The 17,921-nt window shown below is 45.2% G+C and overlaps 6 protein-coding genes across 6 annotated transcripts, besides 5 other annotated features; 1 reads left to right on the forward strand and 5 right to left on the reverse strand.

The window, feature by feature from the left end:
• Positions 1 to 2,284: 2,284 nt before the first annotated feature.
• TSTA_049900 (uncharacterized protein) lies at positions 2,285 to 3,217 on the reverse strand (the record flags this gene model as incomplete). The annotated part of the gene is made up of 2 exons (XM_002485460.1): positions 2,285 to 2,778; positions 2,830 to 3,217. 2 exons carry the CDS (start codon positions 3,215 to 3,217, stop codon positions 2,285 to 2,287), a joined length of 882 nt encoding a protein of 293 aa, XP_002485505.1.
• Positions 3,218 to 4,280: 1,063 nt separating this feature from the next.
• On the forward strand, positions 4,281 to 5,515 carry TSTA_049910 (uncharacterized protein; the record flags this gene model as incomplete). Its single annotated transcript, XM_002485461.1, has 2 exons — positions 4,281 to 4,418; positions 4,472 to 5,515. 2 exons carry the CDS (start codon positions 4,281 to 4,283, stop codon positions 5,513 to 5,515), a joined length of 1,182 nt encoding a protein of 393 aa, XP_002485506.1.
• A 749-nt stretch (positions 5,516 to 6,264) lies between these two features.
• Positions 6,265 to 6,287: a sequence feature (AT_rich).
• Positions 6,288 to 7,367: 1,080 nt separating this feature from the next.
• Positions 7,368 to 9,923: a mobile genetic element.
• Positions 9,129 to 9,419, reverse strand: TSTA_049920 (uncharacterized protein; the record flags this gene model as incomplete). Its single annotated transcript, XM_002485462.1, has 2 exons — positions 9,129 to 9,275; positions 9,360 to 9,419. The coding sequence occupies 2 exons, from the start codon at positions 9,417 to 9,419 to the stop codon at positions 9,129 to 9,131; spliced, it is 207 nt and encodes a 68-aa protein (XP_002485507.1).
• A 935-nt stretch (positions 9,924 to 10,858) lies between the features above and the next one.
• On the reverse strand, positions 10,859 to 11,545 carry TSTA_049930 (uncharacterized protein; the record flags this gene model as incomplete). The annotated part of the gene is made up of 2 exons (XM_002485463.1): positions 10,859 to 10,982; positions 11,277 to 11,545. The coding sequence occupies 2 exons, from the start codon at positions 11,543 to 11,545 to the stop codon at positions 10,859 to 10,861; spliced, it is 393 nt and encodes a 130-aa protein (XP_002485508.1).
• A 176-nt stretch (positions 11,546 to 11,721) lies between these two features.
• Positions 11,722 to 11,750: a microsatellite.
• Positions 11,751 to 12,236: 486 nt separating this feature from the next.
• Positions 12,237 to 12,288: a microsatellite.
• Positions 12,289 to 12,522: 234 nt separating this feature from the next.
• Positions 12,523 to 14,334: a mobile genetic element.
• Positions 13,018 to 13,427, reverse strand: TSTA_049940 (uncharacterized protein; the record flags this gene model as incomplete). The annotated part of the gene is made up of 2 exons (XM_002485464.1): positions 13,018 to 13,341; positions 13,398 to 13,427. The coding sequence occupies 2 exons, from the start codon at positions 13,425 to 13,427 to the stop codon at positions 13,018 to 13,020; spliced, it is 354 nt and encodes a 117-aa protein (XP_002485509.1).
• A 153-nt stretch (positions 14,335 to 14,487) lies between the features above and the next one.
• On the reverse strand, positions 14,488 to 15,449 carry TSTA_049950 (uncharacterized protein; the record flags this gene model as incomplete). The annotated part of the gene is made up of 3 exons (XM_002485465.1): positions 14,488 to 15,156; positions 15,213 to 15,305; positions 15,372 to 15,449. 3 exons carry the CDS (start codon positions 15,447 to 15,449, stop codon positions 14,488 to 14,490), a joined length of 840 nt encoding a protein of 279 aa, XP_002485510.1.
• Between the last annotated feature and the right edge of the window lie 2,472 nt (positions 15,450 to 17,921).

The raw sequence follows: 17,921 nt of genomic DNA on the forward strand, positions 1-17,921 counted from the left end.
TGTAAAGCTATAGTAAATCCAAACAGCTCTTATGGGTTAAGAACACAGCTGTGACAATATCATCATGGGTTTGGTAATTGACAACCCAGTCTCCAGTCTCCGGGAATGAGCTGAGAAGGACGTGAATTGGCTCTCGACCATTTAAGAAGCGCTTTCGCATGTTGCGTCTGAAATTATATATATCTCAGTCCTTTATCCCAACATTATCTCCACGCTTCTTCCTAAGTGAAGCAATGATATGGCGTGTGTCAATTCCATTCTCTAGTTGGGCTTCGATTTGGGTAGCATGTTCAAGTATTTGACGATGACAATGGACTGAATGAGTGGATATTGGCGATAGATTGTGATTATGGCGTTTTTCTTTGATATTAACAAGCCAAGTGTCATCTTGCTGAAGTCGCAGGACAATGGAGAAGGGACAGTCAGTAAGTATTGTGCTCCCTTGTCGCGTACGCTCAACCACACGATCATGGTACTCCCCTCCTAGAGAGCACTTCACAAACACAGTCTTGATATGGCCATTTTTAGCTCTCTTTGAGCGCCGTTTGGAAACCGCATAGCCGTGGTTCTGGGCAAAGTTGTTGATAAATTCAATAATAGTATCAGGTGAGTCAAATACTTCTTCTTCTAGACGAGGGGGAAGTGGAATTCGATTGTGAAGATCATTTTGAGGTTCTGCATCATCTCCAGAGCTTTCATAGCCCTGGAGGAGGGACGCTAATAACTGATTTGAGGCCATTAAGTCGCTATGCCATAAGATAAAGGATGCAAATGTTTGACGACCTGCATCTTGTGTGACAATAAGACTGCATGCCTGAGTACCTTAAGACCATTGAGCGCCGCTTTAATCTAGCCCTAACCCTAGATTCCATTGCCAAATATGGCAATGTTTGGAAGGAAATTTGATTTTCTAATCACATGACACGTGAAAATTATCCAATCCGTATAACTGAGTCACGTGGGGGTGTCGCTAGAACGACACCCTGGTGTCGCTGGAACTAGGGGGGTGTCGCTAGATCACCACCCAAAATAAATTAGATAGATATTATATGTTGGGCTTTTGACCAACTAGACCAAAAAGCTGCGCGCATACTAGATGATCTAGTATGGATGTAAATAGCTGGCAAAGGTGATATGTGATGTGAGGTGATATTCCCAACACACCCCCCACAGGCAGTAACAATCATGACTGGCTGGACAACTCTCCGGGATATATATCGAACGTACGAACAATATGACTGGCCTATTTTTTAGGCTCTAGTTGCTCATGGTTTCCGTAGCTCACAGCCTATAATTGGCTTATCTGGCTTTTTTCGGCTTCGCATGGCTGAAGATTTTTTCGTTCATAGGAAAATCTAATTAAACCTTAAAAGATTTGTCGTCGTTAAGAATCGAAACCGGGTCCTTTGCCGTAAAATATTTGCATGTTTTTGCATTGATCGAAGGAAGAAAGAGGGCTTCATAACCTGTTGGGCTTTTGACCAACTAGACCAAAAAGCTGCGCGCATACTAGATGATCTAGTATGGATGTAAATAGCTGACAAAGGTGATATGTGATGTGAGGTGATATTCCCAACATTATATATATATGTGACGGCGTAGCTGATAGGTGAATGTAGGGCTATGGACGTTGCCCTAGTTTCCCGATTGGGGAGTTACATGACCAAAACCACACGATTCATAGTGTTGATATTGAGCGAGCGCGTCACCTACTGTTTGTTTTCCTCCTCATGCTTAATATTCTCGTACATAGAGACCAATACCATTCGTGCTGCTTGCTCCTCGTCACAATGTATATCTAAATGGTACATCAACACAGAAGGCCTTGAGCTGCCACCTAGGTAATAAGGCAGCGGAGGTGTACAATATGCCTAATTAGGAAGACGCTCTTCGAATTGAGCCTTGTTATCTCCTAATACAACCAATTGTAATAGGAGGTTAGTCCAAGAGTCGGGCAGGAGGAATTATCAATATGGCAAAAGCTTTCGGTGTCTTCAAATCTTCATTAACAAGGGTACGGTTGCTAACATACAGAGACTGGAGCCTGAGAGGAAAAGAATTCTATCTACATGGAACCTCCTTCTTATGCATGCGTGAGTCGTTGACAGGAGACCTCACGTGCCCATCTAATTGGCGTGGCTTGTCACAGATATCATGTTGTACTGTTTCAGTACTGTTACACCAATTCTTATCACATATCTATCATATATCCAGGTTTTATTATATTATAATCCTATTTGCATGCGAATACCTTTACTTGTTATTATTGATACTATTTTTATTATCAAATCCGAGGACTAAACCCCTTCCTTGGACGAAGAAGCGTCTGTTGCGTCATACTCGCCAATAATCGGCCCTTCCCATTCCACACGCGCCCTTCACTGAAGGCTCTAGCATTTCCTGCAACGGCAGTCCTTGATTCCAGAAGATGCCAATCGCGAAGATCAACCTCATGCGTAAACAAGCGAAGAGAGAAATCCAAAGTCGTGCAAGCACTCGCGTTTATAAGTGAATATCCGCTATGACTAGCGGGGATATAAGCCAGTCCTTTGTCCATGTAAAAAGCGAGAGCTGTGATCCGTTCTGCTTCGGTATTCAAGGTCCCCCGGATTTTGAAGTTTTCTGCCGAGATCTTTAAAGAAGGGGAGGATGGGTCTGAAGTGCTGTCCTGGTTGCCAAATTCCATTCCTGCGTTTGCGGCAATCGCTATGGGCTTTATCTCAACGAGCCGCTCAATGTGGCTATAGAGTCCATGCTCAGTTGGTTGGACATTGGGTGCTAGACCAAATATCCCATCGTTGCTGCTCTCCGTACCATGTAAGTTCCTACTCCAAGGAGACGTGGAGTAAACCACCATGGATCTGGGCTCTAGAATATGAAAGTCCGCAGAAGCAATTAGACATAGCTGCCGAACGCCATTGTTAATCTCCTGGAACACCCTTATATGGCGCGTCTGGAACGACCGGGTGTTCTTGAGGCTTTCAACTTCACAGATGAGCCGGCGATCTGTATCTGCGGCGTGGACAAAATGACCACAGATGGAGTAGAGATGATGAGACGGTTCAACTGTCTGATATGCCGAGTTTACTGCAACGCTGAGTGTATTTCCGCCGAAGGCGAATGAAGCCCAATCTCCCATTCGAATGGGAGGGAGAACAGAACGATAGCAGCCAGGGCTGATATGCTCAACTGCTAATTGGTCACTGAGTGTAGACATGGTGTCTTGTCTTTTTCTTGCAAGATGGTTCAATCAAAGAGGCGCGAGAAAGCTTATGAGAGTAGTATGTCTTGAGAAATTACCCGTATTGATGGGGCTGGTCGACTTTTGAATCTGCATCAAGGATATTAGGAGCAAGTCAATACTCGTAACAAGCATTAGTACCGAGGCAAAATGAGTTTCGTGACTTGGTGGTATTGCTCTTAATCAGACATGATGACGGAATCCGGGCCTGATAGCCGACTGTCGAGTTACCAACACCAGAAAGAGGCTGAAACAGAAACAGTTCGTAAACGAGCCGGTCATAATTAATATATCAGCATGGGACCTAGCTTTCAATTAAATGAGCATAATTTAGTACTTCTTGAAACGACTAAGAAGAGGACACGGTTACGTACCATGTTTTCAGTACCTACTTACATGCTTATAAATTTGGACCGTCTAATTCTAACTGGGAGGTGTTATCTACATTCCAGTTCCCAGGATCATGATTATAATATCAAACTACCGCGGTTTTGCCGATACAGTTGCATAGGTATTTATTTTTCAGGTTATTTTCTCAGCTAAGCCAACCACAAGCATTATGGTTAAAATCTCTGATTCCCAGTATCCTTAGCCTTATTCAAATGGAAAGATTATCTTAGGAATCTCACGACACACCACGTACTCATCTCACCTAGCTATTAAATATCACTATACTAGATCACCTAGTATGCGCGTAGCTTTTTGGTCTAGTTGGTTGAAGCCCACCAGATTATGAGAGCATAGGCCAATTCTCAATTCGAAAAGTAATATCGATTTGTTGGGCCCGACAAACCCTATAGTAATACATACCGGATCTAGACCCAACACGTTACACATAATGAGATACCGAGGCCCGCTGCAATTGATTATAATATCATGGAACTTGACAGGAGAATAGATCTCATATTTTATAATTATGCCGAGTCTCCTTCTCAAGTCTAATCTCGAGTTCACACCACATCCATACGTTAACATACAAACCCTTTTTTAAAGATCAAGCGCTGGATCAGGGTACTTCCCATGCCATGCCAATATCGAGATGGTGGATATAACGGAATCCTTGCCAACCAATCTACAGCTGAAGACGTCGAAGAGCAGACTCAACAGCCCCCGGCATAGTCACAGTGCCTCCGGAAGGCCTCGGATTGATGCTCCCGGCGTAGCAATATTGTCCAAGGTGGGACAAAATCTTGCATATACACTTCATACTCATGTTAACATTAAGTTCAGGAGCGGAGAGACCAAGTACGACGAGCCCAGAAAAGGCACCTGCTTAAACAGAAATCAACATTTGAAGATGCAGTGTCCCGGCTGTCAGAGGTAGAAGCACAGCTGGAGAGAGCCAGAGGTGCATTTTCCAACTTCTACAGACTAGCCTACCTGTTAGGGTTGGACGTTAGCCACCCGAGTCCTCATATACTTGTTGAAAAGTTGCGAACGGTTCTGGATACGTCTGAACCGTCCCAGTCGGCGGGGAAGGAGGGTTTAAAGGGAAATACTATTCCAGCTGCTGTTGTGACTAGCAGGGATCGTGATTTGTGTGATGTATTGGCGGCTCCTAGACATCGACCCCCGAATGAGTCATCCGCTATCTTGCTTATTGAAAATTCGGGCGAGCTTTATAGTCCTGGATTCCATTACTCTCCAAGTGAGACATCTTCTGACCCACCATTCATCGCTCAGGAGACTCGGGACAAAGCACTGACTCTCATCGACGAGCTTGAAAGACCTCTCAGCGGCATTCACCACATCACCTACAGCTTTCAAGAACACACCTTCGTCCGAAAGCTACATCGATACTGTCTAGAATACGCCTTTCGTCTATTCACCGACCCTTCCTCCTCTCCTTCCACAACTTACCGCGTCTTCAGACTCGTGCCCTGCATTCGGGACAAGAAGAAGAAGTACCCTTATTTCCATAGACTGGTTACTGGAAGAGCTCATGATACGCTTGAGCTCCCTACTCTCCCTTTCTCTTGTGTTGGCGGTGTAGGAACCCACTACCCTCGGACAGACGACTCAGGAAGACAAATATATCCCTCGAATATGCGGTTGCCGAAGAGGGTATTAGGTACCTTGCCTATTATCACAAGCGTCACGTCAGACGACCCTGGTGAAGGCTCTCAAAGGCTATTCGAACTCTTCGGCCTCGGGGGTGAGTACTTCGATTGCACTGATATTGAGGGATATCTTCGAGGCCGTGGTGTAGACCTGAATCAGAGCTGTCTGTTCCCTCTAGTGTCGATCCTAGGGAACGAGGGTATACCATACTAGACATACGATACAATGCAGCTATGCTCAGGACGGAATATCTGTCCTCCACTTGCCTATACTTTGATTTAGAATCTTTCTTTAAAAGTACGTGTCAGACCATATCTCTATTACTTTTCCAGGTTATGCTTACCGAGAATGCAGAATTAGTTGATGGTGTGATCATTTTGGGTCGAGCCCCTGGTTTCCGAAGGGAAAATGTTGAGTGTGCATTTTATTCTTCGCTGAGGAAAAAAGCTACCTTTGTACCAGATTTCTTTTGACGCTCCTAGGCTTTCTCTTTTCATTTAGTGCTCACCCCTGGCCGCTTTTATTCACTGAGTAGAACTGAGCACGTTCCTGAGCGCGCTGATCAGATCAGTGAGCTAAAGCTGAGCAGTCTGATCCGCTTACTGAGCATAGTCCACACTTCATAACGCTGTTTTGATTCTACTAGATCAGCGCTAATGATTTCTATTAGGGATCGCTCTCACTCCAACCCTAACTCGGATCTTGGCACTCGGGAATAACTTCTTATTGTTCTTCTTTCTTGCTTGCTACATATAGTGCCTCACATTGTACGAGCACAGCCTCGCTATTCTTTGTTCGACGGTATCTGCTATGCCGATTTGGAAGCCCTACTATGTGCTGGATGAAGTTTATAAGGAGCTCATCCTGCCCATCCAGTTCCTAGAGATCAGCAGTCCTCTTGTTTCCTTTCCCCACCTTTCCCCCGCCTCCTTTTTTTTCCACCGTCGTTATTAGTGGCTAGCATAATTTTTAATTTTTTTTTTTTGATTCGGGCTTTATTAACTACCGTTGGACGACTCGCATAGTAGCGTTCGGGCTTGTAGCTTATAAGCACGAGGAGAAATTAGATCACAGTACGAGCGGATACGGAACACCTGCGCCAGAATACAAACCATGACCAGAAAGGCCCATTAAGAGGATCCTCTTTTTGGTGGGTGTGTGTGTGTCTATTTAATGGCCGTGGTTCGTGACTCGCACGCTTCCCATCGATCCCTATTGGGACATAGGCCGCCGAGGGGTAAACCTTGGGCTTCAAATCGTCTATCAGATTTATATACAAATATGAGACTCTTTGGCGCATTTCCGTAGCTGCCGTAGGGATTTTAGCGTGTCCAGGGACCCATCGGATTTGGATGGATCCACTTTTGATGTAAGGAAGCCTTTTGCGAAGTGGCCAGGCGGCTGCAAGGGTGCGGAAGGATTCAAAGACTTCTTGGGAAGATCCTGTAGAGGGAGATAGAAGACGTGTAGCAACTTCCAGGTTATCAAGGCAGATCCATAGGTTGGTAGCAAATTAAGCTGTTGGGTATGCTATTGCTGCTTGAGCATTAGCTAGAGCAGCTTCTACTTCTGCATTAAAGACTTCTTTTCCCGGTCCATAAGAGAGCAAGGAACAGAGAAACTGGTGATATGCTTAAAATCCTACATAGCCACCACTAGCATATCCATTTTTGTAAAGATTTTAGGATCGATAGGCGCGAAGGAAACAAGTAGGTATTCGGTGATACTAGCTGACTTGCTCAGTAGAAGAAGTTATCTACAGAATGGAGTTCCAGAGAAAACTCTGACACTAGTCACATGACCACTATTTCTTAACAATTTTCAAGTCTAGACTCATCTGAAAAGATTATAATATCAGAGCTAGGAATAGTATATTGAAAAACTAAATCAGCCGCCGCCTGTTCCTTAGTGCGTCCTATAGGAGCTTCTATTCGAGCTTGAGCACTCTCACGTGACTCACGAGAGTACCAGGAAGCATGTTATAGAGGGCCAGCACTTGACGGGCAAATCGACTGGTTTGTCAGCTGTCTCTAGCTATCTGTTCTGCATGTCTTCAGAGTGGATGGTATGGATCAAGACGCTATAGGCGGACAGATGCTAGGAGGGCTATTTAATCTAGTTCAATTTCTAGTAGAGAGAATCCAGACTCTTGGTATAGAACAGATATTGGGGTTATACAAAAAACTGAAAGGACCACTCTTGCGCCTGCTAGTATTACTGTTGTTAGTTTCTCCAGATGTTCTCTAACTCAGTTTAAGATCTAGGGAGGTCCAGGGCGAGTACAGCCTAGCTACCAGGTTTCAGCACTATAGTATGCTTTGTAGAGTACATAGGCTAATATAGCGTGCTATAGTAGATAAGGTTTAACTCCTCAAATAGTATTCCCTAGAAAGCAAAGGGTGTTAGTCATAGTAAGGGCTTCAGATGCTATTTCACTAACATGCTATTTAAAGATTAGCTTTTTATCATAGAGAATTCCTAGCCAGCATAGATATGGACATTTAGTGTTTTCTAAGACCATAATTAATCTAGCTTTCACTGAAGGTGTGCAGGTTGGATCCTGATCTGCTTTGTACCGGGAGAAGTAAAGAAGCTCATATTTATCTAGTACAAATATAATACCCTCCGCAGCGCCCCAATTAAGAGCCTCTTGAAGAGAGTCTGATAAGGCTTTGCAGTTAGTGGTAAGAGATAAAGAGATCGCCAGGTTGGCTACATCATCCACGTAACCAAATCTGTTCCTTGGGTTTCCTAGACGGAATAGGGACGCTATGTATAGCATGAAGAGAATACTAAAGACTGGGGATCCTTATGATAGACTACAGGCAATATCTGTTAAGAGGCCAATCTCTCTGTCGAGTCGGATCTGAACTGATCACCCAGTAGCAAAGGAGGCGATCCAGAGAATAAAATTAGTAAGCCAGCTTTACTCGCGTAATCTATAGATTAATCTGCCAAAGAGCACGGCATCAAAGACACCCTTGATATCTAAGGTAAGAAGTGAGGCGGTCATACCTTAATTTAGTGCTTGCTCAACATTATACGTTAGTCATGTAGTTAGATTAATTACAGATCTTAGTAGGAGAGCCCCAAACTGTTGCCTTGCTAGTACTTTATAGTATACAGAGATCCATGCCATATTCTATGCTACTAGGCGCTCAAGTCCTTTGCCCAGAACTGAGAGGAGAGCAATCAGTCTATATGATCTAGGTGAGGACCAATCAGTCTTCTTAGGTTTCTGGATAATTGCTAAGATTGCATGTCGAAAACATTTAGGATGATAACCAATCTTTAGGCACCCTTGGTAAAGCATTAGTACCTTATCCTTAATTAAAGGCCATACCACTTTGAGTATGCATGTTGGAATTTTATCTGCACCAGGGACTGTGTTTCCTGCCTGAAGTACTGACTCCTCCACCTATAACATCAATATATCTAGGAAGTAGAGACTAGTGAAAGGGACTGCTGGGAAGTCTAGAGGTATATCTCCTGCCTCAGCCAAGTTTTAGAGAAGATTGTAGACTAGTACATCTCGTTTCTTGTGTACAGCAACTGCTGGGAGGCCGTTAGGTCCTAGCGGATCTTTCAGTGGAGGGCTTTGGAATGTGCCTATAGACTTATACTATTTACTTATGTTGAAAACATTCTTCATTTATATTACCATAGAGAGCTTATCTCGCCAAAATTATCGTTAAGACCATCTAGTTATCCAGCAGAAGTCTGTCTTTGAGCAGAGGCCTAAGTAGTAATTATGTAAAGCTTTCTTGTAGTCTTCATTCCACCATGGTTGTCCTATACCTTGTGTTAGAATTCTCTTAACAGAGCCTCAATATGCTCCTTGGATTGCAGATGTTAGTTTTCCAGCGAGGGCATCAAGGTCTTCTTCTGTTGTGGCTAAGCTCTTGATCTCAGCGAGATTAGAGGCAAGAAGTGAGAGGAAGCAGGTGTGGTCTAGTGTATCAAATCTCAGCTTCTAGGCTATTTCTATATATCTCTAGTCCTACAGAACAGTGGTAATTAGTGATCGATAGTCTAAGGTTGCATCTAAGTAACTCACTATGCTAGCTTTAGCTCCCATAAGTGCTAGAGGGCTTGAGGCAAAGCTGAGGTCTAACATGTTACCCCTATCATATGTGGGACAGTCTATATCAGAGATGAGTACTAGACCCTAGAGGTCCAGCCAGTTAATAAATGGCTCTGCGAAAGATGTGGGGCTGCGATATAGTGAGGGCTACCATCTATTATGTAGTAGGTTGAGATCACCTGCAAGTATTGTTGCTTGAGGGAGATACGCCTCTGGCAGAGTTGTGAGAGCTTTTACGGCTTCACCTGCTTTAATAGAGCCTGCTGGGGCATTATAGATGTTAACTATCAGAGCAGACTTTCCTGTGGGCGAGAAAATCTAAAGGAAAAGGAGATCTGAGGCCTCTTTAGTGTCAGTTGTGAAGAGGCAAAACTGGGAGGTCCGAATGCCTTTCTTCTTTCAGACATAAGTGAGGACTCGTGGTTGGCCACTTATTACCTAACTATCAGTTGGGGAGAAGCATTCATATAATGGATATTTTTTTATAATCTGTTAGCTAAGGTCTTTAAATATATATAGTTCTTAGATTAAGATAATATCAATGTCACTAGTGTATGTTAATGTGAGGGCTATTTCATGTACATCTGGCACATGTCCTACATTTAGCTGTAGGATTTTAAGGGGCACCTTTTGAGTTAGGTAGTAATATATCATAGCTCCTGTTCAAGAAGAGGGGCAAACCAGTTTTATAGTTAAAGGGTTGTAAAGTGGACTGCACGAGCTGTGATTGGAGGATCTATAATTGGGGTGCGAGGTGGAGAGATTACTAGACAGAAGGGAGAGATAATCTCCTAGATTGGAGGCTGAGATGGCATCTTGTCTAATGCCATAGGTGTTTCCTGTGTGCCTGTGGAGAGCTAAGAGCTGCATCCTCCTTCAGTTCGAGCTTTTGCAAGGTTTAAGGCATAGGACTTTCAGATCTCTGCTTGTTAAGCTTTAGTGTGTTTAGTATTACCTTTAGGGCGCAAAAAGCATTCTAGGGAATCAGCTGGATGTAGTCTATAGCAGTATATGCATCTAGGAGGGCATTGATGAGGCTCCAGGGCTGTACAGTGATTAACATGGCTCTCTTTAGTATGCTCTGAGGAGCCGCATAGCCAGCATTGAGAGGGGCCGGTATAGGATCGTGCATTATACTATTTCCAGCATTGTGTATATTAAATAACTATTATTTTCTTAAAGAGGTGGCAAGTATTAGTAATAGTGCCAAAAAGATGTAGCTGGATAGACAGTGGTAATTTCATGCCTTCTGGGAAGTTAACAAACCAGCTTGAGAAGAGAGTATCAGGGTTAGCAGCACTCGTAGTGGTCTCGCTAATAGATATAGGCTTGAGCTCTATAGTTTCACTAATTTCTAAGGATAGTAGTATAGGATTGACAGGGATTAGAGAGTATTGACCATCCAAGATTTGGCCAATTTTTCTTGGCACATTGATGACTCAGTACAAGACCCATCAGGAGCTGCGTTCTATCTAGTAGTTAACAAAGAATGCAGAGATAATCTCTTTTTGGGCCTCAAGGGCTAGAAGGGCTTCTGGAGATAAGGGACATAGTGCAAAGCCAGTCTTTGTGGCTTGAACTTCTTTTAGTGCTGCACTATTTGAGTTTAGTTGAGACCATAGGCTAGAGTAGATGGTGTAGGCTTCCATTTTTCTAGCTGCATGATCAGCTAGGAGATATACGAAGAGCCGGTTGTCAGGGAGGGGTTATTTCATTAGAGGTATAGGCTTTTTAACAGGGGCTTTAGAGTAAGTAGTGGGAGTTAATTTGACCGGGGCATATTGGGTGATAGTTGTATAAGTTAACTGTTTAAGACCTGAGGAGGGACGTGAGAGAGGGGGTGAAAGGGGTAAGGAATTTGGAGTGGGGGAAGAGGAAGGGGAAGAGGACAGGGCAGGTAGAATAGAGGTCATCAAGATACCACTGATATAGGCGTTGAAATGTTGTTGGGCTACTGCGGCGAGGTCATCGCTTAGAGCGGTGAGGGCTCTCAGTAGGTGAGGGGCAAGGCTAGTGGTTTGGCTGCAGTGTTTATCGAGGAAAGCAGCTATAGGGCTAAAGATCTTCTGTCCTTTGGAAGTTCTTGTCGTGGCTGTAGACGTGGATTCCAGTAGGGCTGTCTGTAGAGGGCCATCTGTACCAGGGCCTTTACGCGCCATGGTGTTGCCGGACGCGTCGTGACGCGACAAAGGCCGCACTCCTAGAAGCTGGGTAGTGGAGAGGGTGAGGAAATCGGACCTCTAACTATTTGATATAGATAATCTTGGGCTGGAAGCAGGAAAGTTTTGAATGTTGTGACGGCCAGCAGTGAGGTTATTCGCCATCCTCTTTTTGTTGTGTGTGTGTGTGTGTGTGTGTGTGTGTATATTTAACGGCCGTGGTTCGTGACTCGCACGCTTCCCACCGATCCCTACTGGGACATAGGCCGCCGAGGGGTAAGCCTCAGGTTTCAGGTCCTATCAGATTTATGTACAAATAAGAGACTCTTTGGCGCATTTCCATAGCTGCCGTGGTCTTACAGGGAGGTCCACTTTGAGTGGGTTTTGGGTATTTGCTAGCTGCAATGGTCCGCCTACACTCCATGACCTATTACTCCACCACTATTATAACTAAACAATAAGTTATGCAGAGAGGGAAAGTGTTAAGATTCTTGAGGAAGATCTGGTTGCCGAGGATTATGAGCAGTAGTGGAGATATCAGTTGTACGCTCCCCTTTGGGGATTGATGGATTCTCGATGGAGCGTTCTCAACGTTCGTATTCTTTTTCCTATTATCTAGGAAACTATCTAAGGAGTGAGGTGTTCTATCCCGTACGGATAAATATCGGTCCGAAGGCTATATAATCTTTACAGAAAGAAAGAAGAGAAGAGAAATAAAGAAGGGAAAGAGAAAGAAAGAAGGAGAAGAGAAATGTAAAGGAAGAGTAGGGCTGTCTTAGCTAGGTGCTAAGGAGAGGTTGGCGAGGACAGATATCCTCAAAGAAGTGGGTCTCTGCTAGCCATATGGCTAGCTTTTGTGCTCCTTTAGCAGTGCCTAAGAGAAAAGAGATGACCTCAGAAGGGGGCCTAGGAGGCCGAGGGGCTTATCTCTTAGCTATATTGTAGAAGAAGAAGTGTAGAGGTGCTTTTTATGCTCTGCATTGGCAGAGAAGGTAAGCATCATCATGGTTAAAATGTTCATGGTAGTCTGCAAAGTCTCCATGACCAGTACAGGCCGCAATAATACAGCTGAGGTCAAGTCAGTTGAGTTGAAGCTTCCCAGGGCGTTTAGGGGAAGTAGTTATTTTTAGATCTTAATAACTCTGTGGTGCCACCTTCTGCCATTGTGACTGAGCAGCGGATAGGGATTAAGTCTTGGCATATCTCTTTAGCGAGGCGTATAAGGACTTGTGTGGAGCAGGAGGGATAGAGGCAGCTCCCTCTTTGGTGGCGAGATCAGCCGCTTTGTTCTCAGGGATTTTGGCGTGTCCAGGGACCCATCGGATTTAAATGGATCCGCCTTTGGTGTGAGGAAGCCTTTTGCGGAGTGGCTAGGCGGCTGCAAGGGTGCAGAAGGATTCAAAGATTTCTTAGGAAGATCCTGTAGAGGGAGATAGAAGGCGTGTGGCAACTTCTAGGTTGTCAAGGCAGATCTATAGGTTGGTAGCAAATTGAGCTGTTGGGTACGCTATTGCTGCTTGAGCACCAGCTAGAGCTGCTTCTGCTTCTGTGTTGAAGACCTCTTTCCCGTGTCCATATGAGAGTGAGGAGCGGAGGAACTGATGGTATGCTTGAAGTCCAATATAGCCACCCCCTGCACATCCGTCTACTAGCCTAGATCCATCTGAAAAGATTACAATATCCGAGCTAGGGATGGTGCGTTGGAAGTCTGCGAAATCAGCCGCTACCTGTTCCTTAGTGCGTCCCATGGGAGCTCCTATTCGAGTTTGGGCATTCTCGCGAGACTCGCGAGGGTGCTAGGGGGCGTATTGGAGAGGGATTATCTGTTCAGAGTTAGGGAGGGCCAGTATACGGCGGGCAAAACGGCTGGTTTGTCGGCCATTACTAGTGATCTGTTCTGCGCGTCTTCGAAGTGGGTGATAAGGGTCAAGACGCCGTAAGCGGATAGTTGCAAGAAGGGCTATTCGATCTAGTTCAATATCTGGTGGAGAGAATCCAGACTCTCGATAAAGGACAGGAATTGGGGTTATGCGGAAGACTGGAAGGACTGCTCTTGCGCCTGTTAGTATTACTTTAGTTAGTTTCTCAAGATGTTCTCCAACTCGGTTTGAAGTCTGGGAAGGCCTAGGGCGAGTACGTCCTGGCCACCAGGTTTCAGCGCCATAGTATGCTTTATGGAGTACACAGGCTGATACAGCCTGCTATAGTAAATGAGGTTTGACTCCTCGGACAGTATTCTCTAGAGAGCGGAGGGCATTAGCCACAGTGAGGGCTTTAGATGCTGTTTCTCCAACGTGCCATTTAAACGTTAGCTTTTTGTCAAAGAGGATTCCTAGACAACGTAGATATAGCCGTTTAGTGTTTTCTGATATTGTGATAGATCCAGCTTTCACTGAAGGTGTGCAGGTTGGGTCCTGGTCTGCTTTATGTCGGGAGAAGTGAAGAAGCTCATATTTATCTGGTGCGAAAGTAATGCCCTCTGCAGCGCCCCAGTTAAGAGCTTCTTGGAGGGAGTCTGATAAGGCTTCGCAGTTAGTAGTAAGAGATGTCGAGATCGCCAGGTTAGCTGCGTCGTCCGCGTAACCAAATCTGTTCCTTGGGTTTCCTAGACGGAATAGAGGTGCTATGTAGAGCATGAAAAGAATGCCAGAGACTGGGGATCCTTATGGAAGACCGCAGGCAATGTCTGTTGAGGGTCCAATCTCTCCATCGAGTCGGATCTGAACTGATCGCCCAGTAACGAAGGAGGCAATCCAGAGAACAAGATTAGTGGGCATCCTCTTTCTGTTGAAGTGGTAATTTAGTTCCGACAATCACTAGTCATCACATGACCTTATGATCATATTCTTTACATTGGCTTACGGTCAGATCGGACGCTTAATTGCTTATGTCCAACGACATTGACTTTTTTCTCCGAGATTACCCTCCATCAGGCTTCCAACTCAGGTGTTTTCATGATCAACCTCGTCCCATCGCTTAGAAAGTTGGTGGGGCTCCCAGTCCTCGCCGTAGCGGCCGCCCTCCCACCAAGCATGCATGAAATCCTGGCCCGAGCATAGCATCCCATCAGCGTCCTGCAAGTCCTCAGCTCCGTCCAACCAGGAGTAACGTAGAACACAGCCACGGTCGTCGATATACACGAGCAGCACGTTCCCCGGGCCGTCGTTTGCCTCCTTGTCGTAGATGAGCACATGGCTCCATTTGGCCGCCAGGTGAAAGATCGACAAAGCATAGTCAAGCTTGTCCACGCCGACCTCAATAGCCTCGTCTCGCGCTTTCCGCTTCCTCTCGTTGTACCAAGCGGCAAACTCTGGTGTCTGCTCGACGATTTGCGGGATATGAGTCAGGATATTATGCAGCGACTGTAAGCCGTCGTTTGATCCCGCGTCGTAAAGCGCGGCATCGTCGAAGACTGTTCCGTCGTATTCAGCCTCGAAGATCAGCTTGGCCAGGTTTCCTTCCGAGCCTTCGCCGTAGAAAGTGCGTACGAGACGTGTATAGCTGACTCCCTGGCGGTCTGAGGCACTGCGGATCCGAGCGAGGAGATTCTTCTCGTCCTCTGTAATATCATATTTGTTGAGACACATCTCCTTTAGTCGCTCCACATACGGCTTCAAATAATGATTGGCTATTGCTCCTGCACATAGGGTACGTGAGATGGACTAACCATGCGGCCACGCGACCCAAGCTCTAGCCACTTGCTAAAGATCGCCGAGCGCTGTGCATCGTCCGAGATGGCACGGTCGTTTTTCCATTGATCCTAGCAGACAAACCTATTAGTGTATCATGGCTCAATTTCATATTTGAGGGAATTTCATGTGATTACCAGGAAATACAGGTCAGCGGCATGGATTATCACCGTCCCCTGGCCGTGGGTGCGTTTCAGGGCGTAGTCGCTAGGCATTTTTGGATTTGTGGAGAGAGAGGGGTTGACGAGGGAATAGTGTTGCAGTTCTACTATGTACGTATAGACTGCCGTACGTTGTCACTAAGGCAGAAATGAATGATTACTTTCTGTTCTGTAAAGTGGGCCTAGTGCATCCGATGGAAAGCCATAGATTCTTCACGATCAGCATATGCCTGATAGCCTCCAAACGCAATTTGGTTCTCAATCATGCGACTACTGCCAGTGAGCCATCTCTCTTAAAATTATCGTCCAAGGCAGCTCAAATGTAACAAACGGTGCTTGGACTGGAGCCGGACGAGATGATGGATCGAGCTTTGATAAGCGCTAGACGTTATGTAGATGCCCGATGACCGCGTTACCTCGATGAAACGCAGAAAGCTTTTGTGTAAAGTCATCAGATCCAGCGTTGCAGGCAGCTATTACTAAGCGAGATCCCTAGCATGAGCAAAGCCCGGTCCCTACACTCGGTCGACGTCGTGGAAGCAGAACGAAACGTTTGAGAATACCCGGCAGCTGTTACAATACAGTAGGAGAAAGGTAGTTGGGCGGGCTTTTAGTGACGACCAAGCAGTCCATGATACTAATGGACGGCTCGCTGGAACTATCCAGGCAGAACACGGTTCGATTGAGGAATCACTAGAATCACCACTGGAGGATGATACACCACCGGAGCAGATCATGCTCGTGGAGCACTTATGGCCGTTCTCAGTATGTGGGATCCGGAAGGGGAGTGGCAGGCTGGCAACGACGTAACATAGCAGTATCAGCTATTACCTCGTATAGTGATTTCGAGGAAAGCGGACCGCTATGAGGGCGGCCGAAACGAAAGTGGAATATGAGGAAAACCGGCAGACCTTTGAAAAGTGTAACTAGAGAGATCGAAGAATTGGAATATATTAAGCAAAATATTGGAAAGAAGAAGGACGGCCAATATCAAGAGCACATCAGGACCGCTATGAAACCACTAATTTGCTTTCAGTGTAGCAAAATGTATGTTCAGCATCAGTCTTCTCAGGCACTTCTGACCAAAGCGTTTAAATGATCAAAAGTGTAAGCTGTGTGTTGATAGAATGGAGTATTTAGAGAAGCTCAATTGGATGAATTATGCCGCTGTAATACGACTTGTTTGCTAGCAGCTGTGCAAGGTAGGATTGCATGTGACAATCAACGAAAGGGAGAAACCTAGCCATTGAGAACCGAGACTAATGGTGATGAACAGAAAGTGCTAGTATTAACCCATCCTTAGCACAGCCTTTGTACAAGTCGAGGTATGGCTCGTCCTAATCAGGCAGTAAGGTACGCAGAGAACGCAGGAACGCACGTCTATAGCTTAACGGAGGCAGCTAGAATGGAAACCTGTGGGCATGGCTGCTCATCTACTCATCTGCACCCTGACAATGGTATGGAATGCATATATCCATTCCTGATCCACGAGACGCATTGGTGACAGGTACATATCGACAAAACACAGGCAAATTCCAGGAAAATAACAGCTCAGTCCATGTATCCTAAAATCGCGCAGCCACCTCAAAATAATAAAGAATGTCCCAAAAGGAGAGGCAGCATCAATTCAAATAGTAATCAGTACGAATTGTTCATGATTGGCTTAGTACGCTTTTCTCAACTGTCTTCCTGCGTTCGTTTTTGTTCACCATTGCTGTATTTTTAGCTTCTTGCTCAATTTGATTGACAGTCCCGGTGAGTTTTATATATCGTTCTTCATCCAATGCAAATAGCGCCTCTTTTATCCAGACACGGCAGGTGATCCTTTCGCGAAAACGGATCGAGTCTTGGATGGTAATCTGCGAGAGGCAGGATCGCAAAGTATCATGTAATGTTGGATCCATGACTGCTACTTTCAGCGCAAGAAGCAGTCTGTTGGACGAACCGACATTTTTGCTTAGTTTATGTTCGTATCTCCAAGCAGTTGAATTTTCGAGATTGATGAGATGGAAAAATTTTCGCCGTCGTTTAGGGATTTACCAAGGTAAAAGCCCCAGTAGAAAGTATAGGCATCTCCACGTTCCGATAACAGGAGATAAAGGCCATTAATCTCAGATTGCAAAGTAATAATAGATGTAAGAAGAAATAGTATAATGTAGATTGGTAATATGTTCTGATTGAAGTGAATTCTTGAACTCACAGAGCCTGGGATTTGCCTGGATACTTGCCCTATTTATATGTTGATAACTGTGGGTGCGCTTCTGCACATGTGCACACAAGTAGCTTAGTAACCAATTGGTGAAGTCATATTATTCTGATTGTCTGTCTCTTCTCTTAATGAGGCCCCGACACGGTCTATATAGTCCTTGCTTGACGAGGTCACGTGTACCTTCCCGTGACCTCTCCTTGGTTCGCGTCGGTGCCAGGAATCTCGATTGCACATATAAACCAACAATAACCCCCATCAGAGTCTCAGGGTGAGCAAAGCCAGCGCACGCTGAAGATATTTCTAAATTTGTGATTGCC

The sequence above is a fragment of the Talaromyces stipitatus genome, genomic scaffold, assembly GCF_000003125.1.
Source record: "Talaromyces stipitatus ATCC 10500 scf_1105507295515 genomic scaffold, whole genome shotgun sequence".
Lineage (NCBI taxonomy): Eukaryota > Fungi > Ascomycota > Eurotiomycetes > Eurotiales > Trichocomaceae > Talaromyces > Talaromyces stipitatus.